General features: G+C 39.5%; 1 protein-coding gene across 1 annotated transcript; it reads left to right on the top strand.

Moving 5' to 3' along the window:
- Positions 1 to 853: 853 nt before the first annotated feature.
- LOC107774749 (putative LRR receptor-like serine/threonine-protein kinase At1g51810) lies at positions 854 to 4,909 on the top strand. Its single transcript, XM_016594390.2, has 9 exons — positions 854 to 1,052; positions 1,353 to 1,887; positions 2,775 to 3,238; positions 3,589 to 3,724; positions 3,844 to 3,915; positions 4,005 to 4,073; positions 4,320 to 4,391; positions 4,481 to 4,552; positions 4,645 to 4,909. Exons 1-9 carry the CDS (start codon positions 968 to 970, stop codon positions 4,673 to 4,675), a joined length of 1,536 nt encoding a protein of 511 aa, XP_016449876.1. The 5' UTR covers positions 854 to 967; the 3' UTR covers positions 4,676 to 4,909.
- The last annotated feature ends 11,501 nt before the right edge of the window (positions 4,910 to 16,410 follow it).

The following is a 16,410-nucleotide window of genomic DNA, read 5'->3' as shown; positions in this document are numbered from 1 at the left end:
TATTAAGTTTTATATAGAATATAGTATATGTTTAGCCAGAAAATTTCTGTCCTTTACAATGATCACTGAGCTTACTATTTATAGCTATGTCTAGGGAAGGAGGTCCTAGGATCGTGCCTTCCTTTAATGTCAATTATGAGGGTCATTGATGAAGACGTAACGATGAACATAAATGCCAAATTTTCTTTAACGGACCGCCGTTCTTAATGCTGCAGAATATTCCCTATTAAATACTACCGGGCGGAGAGCATTTAACACACCTTTATGAACGTTATCCTTTCCAGTGACAAGCGAAATGGCTGTATTCGGTCTTCGGTCATCCCCGTCATGGGTTCCACGTGTCCTCCCTTTAGACCACCACGTGTCATATCATATTTCACCCTATACAATTATATTGTTAATCGTCATTTTATGATGTCATGTACCAACGATATGAAGAATAAACTTGTAATATTATAAAAAAAAAGTAAGGTACATGGTAGAATTATTATATAAAAAAGTAGAATAAAGGAGATAATAGGACTATTTAAAAATAAGGAAGGGCGATATGTGAGAAAAGAATAAGGTAACGACGCGACCACACCAAATCAGTCGTTACATAAATTGACACTTTTTATTGTTACGTAACGACGGATTTAACGATATGATACAATCAAAACAAACATTATATTTAAAATGATAATACAATACAATAGGTAACAACCATCCAAACAAGCTGTTAAAGAGAATATAAAGAAAATTACCATCACCTTAGTACTTATAAAAAAAAATGTAGTTCTATTTTCTTTTCTTTTTCTTCACAATTCTTTACATCATTTAAACATATATAAAAGAATGCAACGTAAGGTGGTCCAGTCAATCTCCGAAAAATGGAGTAATCTCTATCTCTTATGCCCAAAAGCCTTTGAATTTCTTTCTTTCTTTCTCCCCTTTACCAGGAGCAACCAGGCCAAACCATTTTCCAAAAATGTCCACCTCCATTTTCCTCCTTTGGCTTGTTAGCATTCCTCTAGCCATTTATGCCGCCCCTAATAATAAAATTCAACCCCACGGTAATTACTATGCTGTTCAATTTCAATGACATTTGTAGATTATACATTAACATTAGTCTTAATGTGTTTTCAGATGATCTAGAACGGGTTCTGTTATGTTAGTTTGATTGAACTTACAGTTTTTGGCTCGAAATTATATGTGCATATATAAGAAAATTGAAAATGTATACATATTAATCTATTGACTCTAAATTCTGAATTGGTCTATGAATTCGTTAAGTTGAGTTGCGAATTGTTTTGACATTTTCGATTTATCATTTTGATCATGCCAATATATCTATTGATGTTATGTTTTTACAGGTTTCCTTCTAAATTGTGGTGGAAGTGAAAAAATAGAACAAGATTCGCTTACATATACACCAGATGACAACTTTATAAAAACAGGAAATAAATCAGAGATACAACAAGAAGGGCTAGTGCCTTTATTATCATCTGTTCGGTATTTCCCAGATGATGTAGAAGAAAAATTTTGTTATCATTTCCCAGTGAATAAAGGAAGGAAATTGCTGGTGAAAACAATATATTATTATGGAGGTTTTGATGGAGGCAAAGAGCCACCAATATTTGATCAGATTATTGATGGTACAAAGTGGAATATTAATACAACGGCGGATTATGCAGAAGGCCTCAGCTCCTATTATGAAATTATTATGGTTGCTCATAATAAGGTTTTGAGTATTTGTCTTGCAAAAAATGAGCACACAACTTCAAATCCTTTTATCTCAGCTATTGAATTGCTGTATCTTGATGATTCCCTTTATAATTCTACTGATTTTGGGAAATATGCATTGGTTACGCTTGCTCGTCATAGCTTTGGATCTCATGATACCATAATGTATGTATGCATCTCTACCTCTTCAATTTTTTATTTTTTTTTGAGTTTTCACTATTAGTTTTTGGGATAATTTTGTGGATGGTCATCCAATTTTCAGTTTATTGCATCAAACTCATGAGACAATTGTAACCGCCCAACCACTAGTGATATTGTTCACTTTGGACCTAGACCCGCACGACTTTAAAAGGCGTCACTAGAGTCTAAGACATGTTTACTTATATACCCAATATCTCTCCCGTATTTTGTCAATGTGGGATTTGCCTAGGGTGTCACAACACTTCAACTGTACCCATATACGGCAGAACATAAACAATGCCGGAAAATGCTAAATTCAATCCCGAAATCACAAGTAGGTAGTTACATGTATAAAATTGCCAGTAAGTATAGCTACGTCTTTAACTCACCTTATATAATATTCATGTGGCACCACTTAAAGAAAACAAAAAGCTCATCTGCCAATCCAATCTAATACCCGATGTCTTTCACCATGTGGCATATAATAGTCTTTTTAAAAATCTTTTAAGTGGTGCCACATGAATATTATGTAAGGTGAGTTGTTGAAGTGACACAACCTACTGCTTCTATGGGGATGTATTTAGCATTTTTCGATGTTTTTCATTTTCTGTGATATATATAGTCATAGTAGAGTTATTTTTCCTTCCCATTACAAAAATTAGTTTTAGATTTTGGTAGAAGAAATTGAAAGTTGGATGATCCGTCTGTGAAACTATCCCTTAGTTTTATGATCCCTTTCTTGAGCTGGAAACAACATAAATATACATCTATTTTGATGTTGAAATTTTCAATACATTCTTCTTTAAATGTTTTGTTTGGTTACATGGATATTAATTGACATTTGATAGATGATGTTGAACATGTTGAACTAGTTTTCCAGATGACAAATTCAATCGTTATTGGTATCCATTACTCGACGACAATCCAGTTGTAACAAGCCATACAAGTATAACTCCTTCAGCATTCTGGAATATGCCACCTGAAAAGCTATTTGAAAATTCAATAACAGCCAGTCGAGGAAAAACTCTTGTGGTAAATTGGCCACCATTTCCTGTTCCTAAGACATACTACTACATTGCTTTGTACTTTCAAGATAGCAGAACGCCGAGCCCCTTTAGCTGGAGAGTTTTTGATGTCTTAGTAAATGGAGCAAAATTCTACAGCAACCTTAATGTCACAACCGATGGTGTTACTGTTTATAGCACAACTTGGCCTCTTGAAGGGGAAACTAAGATTACATTGATTCCCCCGAATAATAGTCCTGTTGGACCTGTGATTGCTGCTGGTGAAGTCTTCCAACTTTTGCCGCTTGCTGGACTCACTCTCACTAGAGATGGTAATGGTTTTTTCAGCAATATTTCCTTTACTAGTCAGTGGCGGATCCAAATTTAGACACCATGAGTTTTGAGTTGGATCCGCTACTGTTACTATTTGTCTGTCAATTTAGTTGTTAGTTTCTAGAGTAACGACGAGAAGTCTTGGCGTAACTGGTAAAGGTGTTGCCATGTGACCAGCAGGTCACGGGTTCTAGCTGTGGAAATAATCTCTTGCAGAAATGTAGGGTAAGACTGCGTACAATAGACCTTGTGGTCCGGCCCTTTCTCGGACCTCGCACATAGCGAAAACTTAGTGCACCGAGTTGCCCTTTTTTCCCAGAGTAACACATTTTTTGTTGCACTTAAACAGTGGCAGTCATGGATGATTTGAGAAAAAGCTTTAACAAAAAACCTCAAGATTGGCATGGCGATCCATGCCTTCCAAAGGACAAGTCATGGACTGGAGTTACATGTTCTTCGGGCATGAACACACGAATCATCTCACTGTAAGTTTAATTTTCTTATTTAATCCAGGAGTATTATTGGTAATTTGACTACTGATCAATCAATAATATATCACTTTTCTGATAACAATTTTGTGCACTTGGTTATGTTTTGGATGAAGGAATTTAACCAATGCTGGAATTTCTGGACCATTGCCACCAAGCATATCTAAATTAACTGCACTCACTCATCTGTAAGCTATCCGTTTATCATATCACATTGCTTGGTTTTTGTTATCTACAAATTAATGGAATATTACTAATTAAAAATGGCTCATTAAAGGTGGCTTGGAAGTAATGAACTTACAGGTCAAATACCTGATTTAAGCCAATTGAAGTACCTAGAAACTCTGTAAGTTCCAAATATTTTGCTTCTTTTTCCTGCTTTGATTTATAACCTAGAAATTCCCGAGGGCCAGCTGGTGCATGGCTCGAAACTTGGCATATAGTGGGCATAATTCTATTCTTCTCTACTTAAATACCAGACTTTTGTTCGATATGCAAAAAAAAATAAGATTTTTCTTTTTCCTATTTGACTCTATTTCTTATCCTATATCGGAATCTATAACAAATCCAATATCTCCCTGCAATGAAAAAGGCACTTGGAAAACAACCAGTTGCAAGGATCAATCCCTGAATCATTAGGACAACTTCCAAAACTTCGAGAAGTGTATGCTCCTCTTTGACTAATCTCTGTTTTCATTTTGTACTTTTGATGATTAAAGTTCAGCTCTTTAAGTGTTATTTCTGGTTTTATAGGTTTCTCCAAAACAACCACCTCAAAGGGAGCATTCCAGCAAGCCTAAAAAACAAAAATGGCATAAACCTTACGTGAGTAATCTTGAATTGAAACATGTCTCTATTTACAAATTTGATACAACTTTTTTGATCTTATTGATGTTATTTAATATCTGTTGTTTTAGGGTCACTCCTGGAAATGAAGTATCAAGTTAAATACAGGAATAAATGAAGTACGTACCAGAATTTGTTACACATTTCAGGAAGTGGACAGAAACAAAGAGAAACACAAGCAAGAAGTTGGGATGGAGGGATTCGAAAGAAGTGCATTTAGTCTTTGGTATACTTGGTGTATAGCATAAGCATAATCAAATCTAAAATTTTAAAAAATAATTAGCAAAGTAAGGGTGTATTTGTATATCAGTTATTATGACTAGTAATGATTTAATAGAGGATAGATGTAACCATGTTTTTCTATGGTAGATTTCACAAATAGTCATATAATTTTGACTTTTTTTTCCAACTAAAGTCATATAACTTTGTTTTTTCACACAAAAATCATAAAACTATTCAAGATATCACATCGAATGGGATGGTAACACCTTCGTGCATTTATTTGATTAAATTTATAGCTTTCATGGTGTGAGGAATATATTCAAAATATCAAATTGAATGTCACTATAATACCTTATGGCACTTATCTCATTCTCACCCAATATATATATATATATATTCGATCAAATCAATTGGCACGGCAACATCTTTCGTGCATTTATCTCTTTCTCACCAAGTATACATATAACAGACTAGGTGGGAGAAATGCCAATAACAATTGAATCCTTCAAAACACGATACTTCTATATTTTCTTTTTCTTTTCAAGATATTCATTCAAATTGATGGCATTTTTCTAAATGCTCTCTAATTATACCATTTATTTTTTTTCTTTTTTGGTCAGGCTCTCGCGCATTCCGAACTAAGTTTTTTTGTGGGGGTTTAGGATTCAATTTTTGTATTATTTTAATTTATGTATATAGATTTTGGTTAGGTTGGGTTAGATCATTCCCATTTTAAGGGAAAATACAAAATTAACCGGAACCGAAACTAATTACATTCGTTAGAAAAAAAACTAATATATATATATATATATATATCGACTATTATTTTTGTGAGCGGTTAAAAATATGTATTTCTCTTATTTTAATTGGGCTATTATTTATTAGATAAAAATAAAAAATAAAAAAACGTGAAAGAAGAAAATACTACCTAAAAATTATGTTTTCCGGTCACTATATTTTTTGTGTGAGTTAGTGAAAGTTGTATGATTTTTGTGTGAGAAAATAAAATTATATGACTTTGATAAAAAAAATATAATTATATGACCATTTATAAAATTTACCGAGTTTTTCTACTACAACTTGCTTTTTTTTTTTTGGGTGGGGGAGGTAATGAAATATTGTATAAAAAATTGTTTTGATGGGGACTTTGCCAAAGTTTATGGAGAGAATGTAAACTATAATCACCTATTCTGACCACCTAAAATTTATCTGAAAAAGGAAAAAAAGAAGGCAAATGCAAATTCTTCCAAGTTTAAATGGAACAGCATTAGTCACGTTACAGTTTGCTCGACCTACTTCTTCTAAGAGCCAAACAAAACTACGTTTTTCATCTAAGAAACCATTTTCGCTACTAAGTTGTGTATTCAAATTATCTTTTCCGAAATTGTTTTTGAAATTTTTTAAGAAATATTTTGAACATCTAAAAGTACAATTTAATAGTACAAAAATCTTAGACCTGAACAAACTCTGAGAATCCTTACTGGTCAGTGGTCCTCAAATTATACTCTTCTTCACGTAATTATAAAGAGAGCAAGAAAATCTAAGTAAACAAGAATGATAATAAAACTACTGAAATTCAATACTAGTAATGTTATTCTTAAACATTAAACGTGCTGAAAAACATAATAATTGACGGAGAAACTTACTTACATTCGATATTTTAAAAATTATAATAATTTATCATATTTAGTAATAAAATTAAAGTGACAATGTATATTAGTAATTAATACGGTTAAGCAAATGATTTATGTTATTAAGTTGGGCAAACCAAATATAATAGCCTGTTTGGCCAAGCTTCTAATTCAACTTATTTTGAAAAATATTTTTCTCAAAAGTATTTTTTGTGAGAAATATATTGTATTTGATTAATTAATTTAAAAAGCACTTTTAAACATTAATTAGTGTTTGATGAAGCTTTTAAGAAATAATTTTAAATGTATTTTTCTTTAAAATACTTTTCAAAAAAGTGTTACTTCTCAAAAACTGCTCATGGCTTCTACTCAAAAAATACTTTTTTTTTTTATCTAAAAACTTGGTCAAACGTCTTTTAACTTTAAAAAAACAAAAAACCAAAAAAGAAAAGCTGACCAAACAGCTATAATTTTTTTCGGAATTATACTTTGCAAATTTCACCGACCTTCTCCAGTGTTTTGGCAAACTCCGCTGTCTTTTCTCCGTCCATACATACTTAAAATTCCTTAAAATGAACACCCACGTTTTTCAAAACTCACACTGTTACTCCTTTATCTTTTCTCCGATAAATGACATTAAACCAACATTCGACAACACACTTGATTATTACTCTATGATACTACAATTCACCTTATTAATTTCTTTCAAATGTTGCCTTTAATAAATCCTTGTTCAATCTACAGTCCTCCAAATTCCTCCATTTCCACAGTTTCTCTTTTTCCTCCTCATAAACCCACCTTCATTCGTTGCCACGCCGCTGCCGACTCAGCAGCACCTGGGTTTGGCAGAATTAGCCAAAACTCCGACGAAATTGCTAATAAGCGAATTGGGAATAATAACATAAAAAAGAACACAAAAGTGAATGCAAAGGAAAGGCGTTGGTCGCGTAACAGAGAGTTATTTGGCTGATGATAGTGAAGCTCTTCCTCTTCCTATGACTTACCCTGGTACTTCCACTGTTTCGCCTGACGAAATTGACCGCCGGTTCTGGTGTGACCCCGTAATTAAGGTTCTTGTTTTAAATTTATTTTAAGTTCTCTTTACGTGGAATGGTTTATTTTGTTGTATTATTTGTTGGGTTTCTGTAAAGTTGCAAACTTGTTGGCTCTAATTGAGAATCTTGACTTGAGATAAGGTTGCTAATACTTCTATCCTGACCTAATGTACGGTGATAAGACTGGTAAAATTATTTGAACCGTTTAATTTGCTAACTGTTATACAGTATACTCATTAGTTAAGCTGTGTACGGTCAAAACCGATTCCCAGTCATAAGGACCGGTCGAGACAATGACGTTTCAATCGAAGGGTATCCACATGACAAGCTCGAACAAATTCCGAAGTAGAGACGTCGAGCTTCGAACTATAAGACCAATCAACGGCAAAACTCGATATTATTATCGAGCCCGTGTACGAATCGGGCTACGGGGCAACACCGATCGACACAGGCCCCGAATATCGATGCCCCAAGGCAGAACCGAGCTCGAACCAAGACTCGGGATTCGATCTAACACCGAGCTCGAGTCAGTGTCAAGCTCGCAGACAAGAGCCATTACAACCGCACCAAGGGAGAGAATCTTGGCGAGAATCAAGGAAGAGACAAACCATAATGGGTTCTCCACTATATGTATTATTTTATTATGTTGTTATAGATAAAGCAGTGACCCTCTACTATAAAAAGGGAGATAGACTGCAATGGACGCAGGTCCTCCAAGATACATCAACGTTTCATTGTGCTTGTTTTTTCTAATTCATTTCAGCCTTCCCGTCCATCATTCACATTTTATAGCAAAGATACTTGTATTGTTATTTTGTATCAAAGGAATTTGCATACCTTTAGAACCATATATAAATTTAACGTTATCCGATTTTTTGGGTAAACAGTTTGGCGCCCACCGTGAGGCTAAGGGTAATAGTGATTGTTTGATATAAATCTACAGTGCATTCCAGCTTACAACTTCAAAATGGCTCTACCTATCGACCTCGAAGCCGGCCTTCAAGATGAAACCAACAACTTGGTGCCCGGGGCCGGAAGGCTACCTGACGACGGTAACGAGGCTCGAATCGAAGAACCCGAAATTTGAGCTGAAGTACCATTGGATATCAATTCACAAATAGCTCTAGAAGTGAATCAGCGTTCTGAACCGGAAAGAAGCGTTCAGGGCGGTGCTCGACCCATAGCCCAAGACACCTACAACACGGGGGAAATCGGGGTCAGCTTGCGTATGATTTTCGAAATGTTACAAGCTCAACAAACAGCAATAGTTCAGTTGCAGAGCCGAACTCATATGCAAAGCGGGCCGAACTCCAATCCGCTTCTTCGATAAGTCACCCCCAAAATGGAGCCCGCCGTAGTGAAATCAAATGAGCAGGAATCGGGGACCACTCCTAAAATTGCTAAATTGCTCGAGGAACTCACAAAACGAGTCGAAGCCAACGACAAAAAAGTGAAAACGTATAACGCTAGGGTCGATCAAATCCCGGGGGCTCCGCCAATGATAAAAGGGCTCGATTCGAAAAAATTCATACAAAAACCTTTTCCCTCGAGCGCGGCCCCAAAATCAATCCCCAAAAATTTTCGTATGCCCGAAATTCCCAAATATAACGGTACGATCGATCCTAACGAACACGTCACTTCCTACACATGTGCCATCAAAGGCAACGATTTGGAGGATGATGAGATCGAATCCGTGTTGTTGAAAAAGTTCGGAGAGACCTTCGCAAAGGGAGCAATGATCTGGTATCATAACTTACCACCAAATTCCATCTATTCTTTTGCCATGTTAGCAGATTCGTTCGTAAAAGTACATGCCGGTGCCATAAAGGTTGCAATAAGGAAATCAGATCTCTTCAAAGTAAAACAAAGGAGTAATGAAATGCTGAGGGAATTCGTATCCCGATTTCAAATAGAACGTATGGACTTGCCACCGGTCGCAGACGATTGGGTCGTACAAGCTTTCACCCAAGGACTGAACGAGCTAAGTTCGACAGCGTCAGGTCAGCTAAAACAAAATTTGATCGAGTACCCAGCAATAACTTGGGCAGATGTACACAACCGGTACCAATCAAAAATCAGGGTTGAAGATGATCAATTGGGAGCTCCGTATAAGCCCGTACGTCAGAACCATACAACCACTAAAAATCAGAGGGAAATCAACAGAGAACAAAGGTTGAACAGAGACCGATACCAACCGTACGACACAGATCGGATGAACAACGGTTCAGCACGTGATGCGGTTCTGAACAATCGAAGGACTGATCAGGGACAAAATTCTCGGGGACTTATGAGCAAGAGCGGCTTTGATAAATATGCCGATCCTATAGAAGTCCCTCGATTATCGGAGTATAACTTCAACATTGGTACATCCGCCATCGTATCGGCCATCGGACGCATCAAAGACACCAGATAGCCTCGACCCATGCAGACTGATCCTGCCCAAAGGAATCCTAATCAAATGTGCGAATATCATGGCACCCATGGCCAGAGAACGGAAGATTGCAGGCAACTAAGAGAGGAAGTGGCCCGCTTATTTAAAAAAGGACACCTTCGGGAATTTCTGAGTGATAGGGCGAAGAACCATTTTAGGAACAAGGAATTCGGCAAGCAAAACGAGCCAGAAAAATCGCAACACGTCATTCACATGATCATCGGCGGCGTCGATGCCCCCCAGGGACCGATGCTTAAACCCGCTAAAACATCGATTGTGAGGGAAAAGCGATCTCGAACTCAAGATTATACACCCATGGGGACTTTGTCCTTCAGTGATGAAGATACATAGGGAATCATCCAACCCTATAACGATGCACTGGTAATATCCGTACTCATGAATAAAACTAAGATTAAGCGTGTGTTAATTGATCCAGGTAGCTCGGCCAATATCATCAGATCGAGGGTCGTAGAACAGCTGGGCCTGCAAGATCAGGTCGTACCCGCAACTCTGGTTCTAAACGGATTCAATATGGCATGTGAAACAACCAAAGGCGAGATTACCCTACCCAATAAACGTGGTCGGAACCATCCAGGAAATAAAGTTTCACGTGATCGAAGGTGATATGAGATATAACGCCCTTTTCGGAAGGCCGTGGATCCACAGTATGAGAGCCGTACCCTCAACCCTACACCAGGTCCTCAAATTCCCAACATCGGGAGGTGTCAAAATAGTGTACGGAGAACAACCGGCCGCAAAGGAAATGTTCTCCGTCGAAGAAGCAAAATCAATATCCTCGTCTTCACCGATAAAAGGATCAGGTTCAGAAGGAGACACAATCGGAGAGCAGAGCGCCAAATAGCAATCACAGACATCGGCTTCGACCCAGCCAGGTAAGCAGAATATTGAAGAAGATGATGACGACCGATGGATCCCTCGATCCTTCGTAACCCCCGATGATTTCGATGGCACCAAATCAACAATTGAGGAACTGGAGCAAATCATACTGATCGAGCACTGGCCCGAACGAAAGGTATACCTGGGAACGGGTTTGAGTCCTGAACTCAGGAAGAAACTCATTCAATTTCTTATCAATAACATCGACTGTTTTGCCTGGTCCCATTTAGATATAACAGGGATCCCGCCGGACATAATAGCGCACCAGCTAAGCTTGAACCCTAGGTTCAGACCGGTGAAGCAAAAAAGAAGGCCCCAGTCCGAGGAAAAGCACGCATTCATAAAGGACGAGGTAACCAAACTTCTCAAGATAGGGTCCATTCGGGAGGTAAAATACCCCGAATGGTTAGCCAATGTAGTTGTACTACCTAAAAAAGGAAACAAACTTAGAATGTGTGTGGACTATAAGGATTTGAACAAAGCATGCCCCAAAGATTCCTTTCCACTACCCAACATCGATCGCATGATCGATGCCACGGCCGGCCACGAGATCCTCACCTTTCTCGACGCCTATTCCGGTTATAATCAAATTCAGATGAACCCGGACGACCGGGAAAAGACTTCATTTGTGACCCGACATGGAAAATATTGTTATAACGTAATGCCCTTCGGGCTAAAGAATGCAGGAGCTACTTATCAACGCCTAGTAAACAGAATGTTCGAAGAATAAATAGGTAAAACAATGGATGTCTATATTGATGACATGCTAGTTAAGTCCCTGCGCGCAGAGGACCATTTGGCCCATTTGCAGGAAACGTTCGAGATTCTGCGAAAATACACCATGAAGCTCAACCCCGAAAAATATGCTTTCGGGGTCGGTTCGGGCAAGTTCCTTGGCTTCATGGTGTCAAATAGGGGAATTGAAATCAACCCCGACAAAATCAAGGCCATCGAAGACATCACCATCGTGGACAGCGTGAAAGCTGTACAAAAAGAAGAACGACTTCGCTTGGACACCGGAATGCCAACAAGCGTTACAGGATTTGAAATGATATCTATCGTGCCCACCACTGCTTCACACTCCAAAAACCGACAAAAAACTATACTTGTACTTGGCGGTACTGAAAGTCGCCGTAAGCAGTGTCCTAGTTCGAGAAGATCAAGGTATGCAATTTTCCGTTTATTACGTAAGTCGGACCTTAGGAGAAGCGGAAACTAGATATCCGCACTTAGAAAAATTGGCATTTGCGCTAGTAAGCGCATCTAGAAAGTTAAGGCCGTACTTTCAATATCACCCCATAAGCATATTAACCACCTGCCCACTCCGTAATATTTTACATAGGCCCGAACTATCAGGCCGATTGGCCAAATGGGCCATTGAACTCAGTGGGTACGATATCGAATATCAACCCCGTACGGCCATCAAGTCTCAAATTTTAGCACACTTCGTGGCCGACTTCACGCCAACCCTCATACCCGAAGTCGAAAAGGAACTCCTTTTGAAATCGGGTATATCGTCCGAGGTATGGATCCTTTTTACGGATGGTTCTTCGAATATAAAGGGATCCGGGTTAGGCATAGTTTTGAAACCCCCCACGGGTAACATTATTAGGCAAGCTATTAAAACTATTAGATTAACTAACAACGAGGCCGAGTATGAAGCTATGATTGCAGGTCTCGAACTAGCTAGAAACCTGGGAGCAGAAATCATTGAGGCGCATTGTGACTCTTTGCTGGTGGTGAGTCAAGTAAACAAAACCTTCGAAGTCCGAGAAGGTAGGATGCAAAGGTATTTGGACAAACTGCTTATCACTTTACACGATTTCAAACAATGGACCCTACGGCATGTTCCACGAGAACGGAATAATGAGGCCGATGCTCTTGCAAATTTGGGATCGTCTGTCGAGGAGATGATTTGAGCTCGGGGACTGTCGTTCAACTTTCAAGATCGGTAATCGAAGATGGGCACGCCGAAATAAATTCTACTAGCTTAACCTGGGATTGGAGAAACAAGTATATTGAATACTTAAGAAACGGAAAGCTCCCTTCAGACCCTAAAGATTCCAGAGCCCTACAGACTAAAACTGCTCGATTCACGTTGGCTGTGGACGGAACACTATATCGAAGAACATTCGATGGACCGATGGCGGTATGTATGGGTCCGAGAGATACCAATTACCTCCTCCGGGAAGTACACGAGGGCACTTGTGGCAATCACTCTGGTGCCGACACATTAGTTCAAAAAGTGATCAGAGCGGGGTATTATTGGATCGATATGGGCAAGGATGCGAAAGAATTTGTTCGTAAACGTGACAAATGTCAAAGGTTTGCGCCAATGATCCATCAACCTGGAGAGCAACTTCACTCGATCCTATCCCCATGGCCATTCATGAAATGGGGGATGGACATCGTCGGCCCTCTGCCATCGACCCCAGGTAAAGCCAAATTTATTTTATTTATGACTGATTATTTTTCTAAATGGGTTGAAGCACATGCGTTCGAGAAAATAAGAGAGAAAGAAGTTATAGACTTTATTTGGGATCATATTATATGCCGATTCGGGATACCCGCCGAAATAGTGTGCGATAATGGGAAGCAATTCGTTGGCAGTAAAATCACAAAATTCTTCGAATATCACAAAATAAGGAGGATATTATCAATGCCATACCACCCCAGTGGAAACGGTCAGGCCGAATCAACAAACAAGACTATTCTTCAAAACCTGAAGAAGAGATTGAACGACGCGAAGGGAAAATGGAGAGAAATCATGCCCGAAGTCCTTTGGGCATACCGAACAACGTCAAAATCCAGTACGGGGGTGACCCCATTCTCCTTAGTATATGGTTCCGAAGCATTGATACCAGTCGAGGTTAGCGAACCTAGTCCCATATTTTGATTCATGACGGAAGAATCAAATAACGAGGCTATGAACACCAGCCTTGAATTATCGGACGAAGGACGAGAAGCTGCCCTCATCCAATTGGCCGCTCAAAAGCAACGAATCTAAAGGTATTATAATCGAAGAACTAAACTTTGCCATTTCAAGCCCGGGGACTTAGTGTTAAGAAAAGTCACCATCAATACTCGGAACCCAAACGAAGGAAAATTAGGACCAAATTGGGAAGGACCATACCAGGTACTCGAGAACGTTAGAAAAGGATCATACAGGCTCGGCATCATAAACGGCAAACAACTATCAAGCAGTTGGAATGTATCACATCTAAAACGATACTACTGCTAAGGTACGACCTTTCCATATTCATCTAACTGACCCATGCAGAAGTCCGAACAAGAGCTGAAGAAGATCTTTCGATTAAGAGCATGCGTTGCACTCTTTTTCCCTTAGACCGGTTTTCTCCCAAATGGGTTTTTCGGCAAGGTTTTTAATGAGGCAACCATCGATCGTGCTGCACTTTAAACAATATTCGAGGCCTCTTTCCGGCAGACCTCGAATACCGGGGGAGCATCAGGGTCCTCAAATACATCGAGTTCATATGCAAGAAAGTCATATCACAACAATAGGGTTCCAATAGGAAAAATTGTAAGAGCCAAATGGTCAAAATGAACCATGCTCATATATATATTGGCCCAAACATAAACACATGTGCGATGACTTGAGATTTATTGTGCAACCAGAATTAAGATTCACTCAACTATTAAGCCTACGGGCTACTATTATTTCGAGTTCGAGCAAGCACTCACTCTATCTCTAAGCCTACGGGCTACTTACAATCCGAGTTCGAAATAATCACTCGAATATTAAGCCTACGGGCTACCTTTATCTCGAGTTCGAAACACTCACTCGACCATTGCGCCTACGGGCCACATTATCTCGAGTTCGAAACATTCACTCGACTATTAAGCCTACGGGCTACTATTATTTCGAGTTCGAGCAAGCACTCACTCTATCTCTAAGCCTACGGGCTACTTACAATCCGAGTTCGAAATAATCACTCGAATATTAAGCCTACGGGCTACCTTTATCTCGAGTTCGAAACACTCACTCGACCATTGCGCCTACGGGCCACATTACCTCGAGTTCGAAATATTCACTCGACTATTAAGCCTACGGGCTACTGTTATTCCGAGTTCGAGCAAGCTCACTCGACCATTAAGCCTACGGGTTACTTACATTCCGAGTTCGAAATAATCACTCGAGTATTAAGCCTACAGGCTACTTTTATCTCGAGTTCGAGCAAGCACTCACTCGACCATTACGCCTACGGGCTACAATATTTCAAGTTCAGAACATTCACTCGACGGCTAATAAGCTACTTTTATTCTGAGTTTACATTAACTCAACCATTGCATTACACCTACGGATTATGTTCCTTCAAAGTTTGAATCGTCGACTAAACAAGCAAACCCAGGGGCTACAAATCTGATCGATCAGAGAGACTACAAGGTCAACATTCGATTAAAAGTCTTCACAAAACAAAAACAAGTCGATCCGATTATACATATATATATATACAAAAATTGCCTACGAGATTAATATACAAACATGAAGAATCAGAAACTAAGCTTCCTGGTCGAGCTCTTCCCCGTCCTCGGATCCGCCTTCGCTACCATCATCATCATCATCGGAAGCCAAGGCTTCAGCTTCCGCTTCAAGCTCTTTTGCCTTTTTACCTCTTCGGTAAGGTCGAAACCTCGAGAGTGTATCTCCTCGAGGGTCTCCCTCCGAGACCTACACTTAGCAAGTTCGACAACCCAATGAGCTCGAATATCGGCGGTCTTCGCTGCTTCCCGGGCCTCCATCTGAGCAGCCTCAGCATCAACCTGATATACAGCAATGGACTTATCCGCCAAGACTTTCGACGACTCAACCTCCGCCTTAGCCTCAGCAAGTCGTGTTTCAAGCTCCTCGATCTTCTTAGCTTGAACCGACCCCTTTTGCTTGACACTTCGAAGTTGAACGTCGGCCGATAATAATTTTGTTAAGATGGTTTCTTTTTCCGCTGCCAGGCGGTCGAGGGTCTCCTTCCACTGATTGCATTCAGCTCGAATTTGATCGACTTCTTCTCGAAGTAACCCGATCTTTTCGATCTTTTGCTGCAACTGAGACTATGAAGGGTTAACTTCCACGGTTGAGTCAGACCCATACTTTAACAGAACGAGGCTCACCTGCTTATCGAGCTCGACCCCTTCTTCACGGACCTTAGCCAAGTCCGCTTGGAGGTCCTTTATAGCCTCGTCCTTTTGGCTGCAAAGAAGCCGCAGGGCATCTTTCTCACCTGAGACCTTCCGGAGCTCGGCCTCACACTGGCTAAGATCGACTCGAAACCTGCTAATGGCCTGCACAGTAAGAAACACGAGTCAAGTATGGAAAAGAACAAAGAAACCAAGTATGGAAGAATCATTACCCGAGTAATAAAACGCTGAGCCTCCTCTAATAAAAGAGAAGCGTCACCGATATCGGAACCATCGTCGACTCTAGTAAAACAATCCCTAAAAGGATCCCCTGCACCAGAGCCTGCGCCGATATCGGGAGTCTTCAACTCTCGAGCTTCCTTCAACGCCTCCTCGGAAAAAGATGGAAGAGAAGGCGAATCACCCATTGTCATAGCCCCGAGCAAATCGCTCGGAGTACTCCGGTCG

Source organism: Nicotiana tabacum, chromosome 19, assembly GCF_000715075.1.
Source record: "Nicotiana tabacum cultivar K326 chromosome 19, ASM71507v2, whole genome shotgun sequence".
Taxonomy (NCBI): Eukaryota; Viridiplantae; Streptophyta; class Magnoliopsida; order Solanales; family Solanaceae; genus Nicotiana; species Nicotiana tabacum.
Note: the sequence above shows the minus strand (reverse complement) of the source record. Positions and strands in the feature narration are given on the sequence as shown.

Coding starts and splice junctions, on each gene's coding strand:
- LOC107774749 (XM_016594390.2), top strand. CDS start 968: ATGTCCACCTCCATTTTCCTCCTTTGGCTTGTTAGCATTCCTCTAGCC. Junction 3,239..3,588: donor ACTCACTCTCACTAGAGATG/GTAATGGTTTTT, acceptor GCACTTAAACAG/TGGCAGTCATGGATGATTTG. Junction 4,553..4,644: donor AAAAATGGCATAAACCTTAC/GTGAGTAATCTT, acceptor CTGTTGTTTTAG/GGTCACTCCTGGAAATGAAG.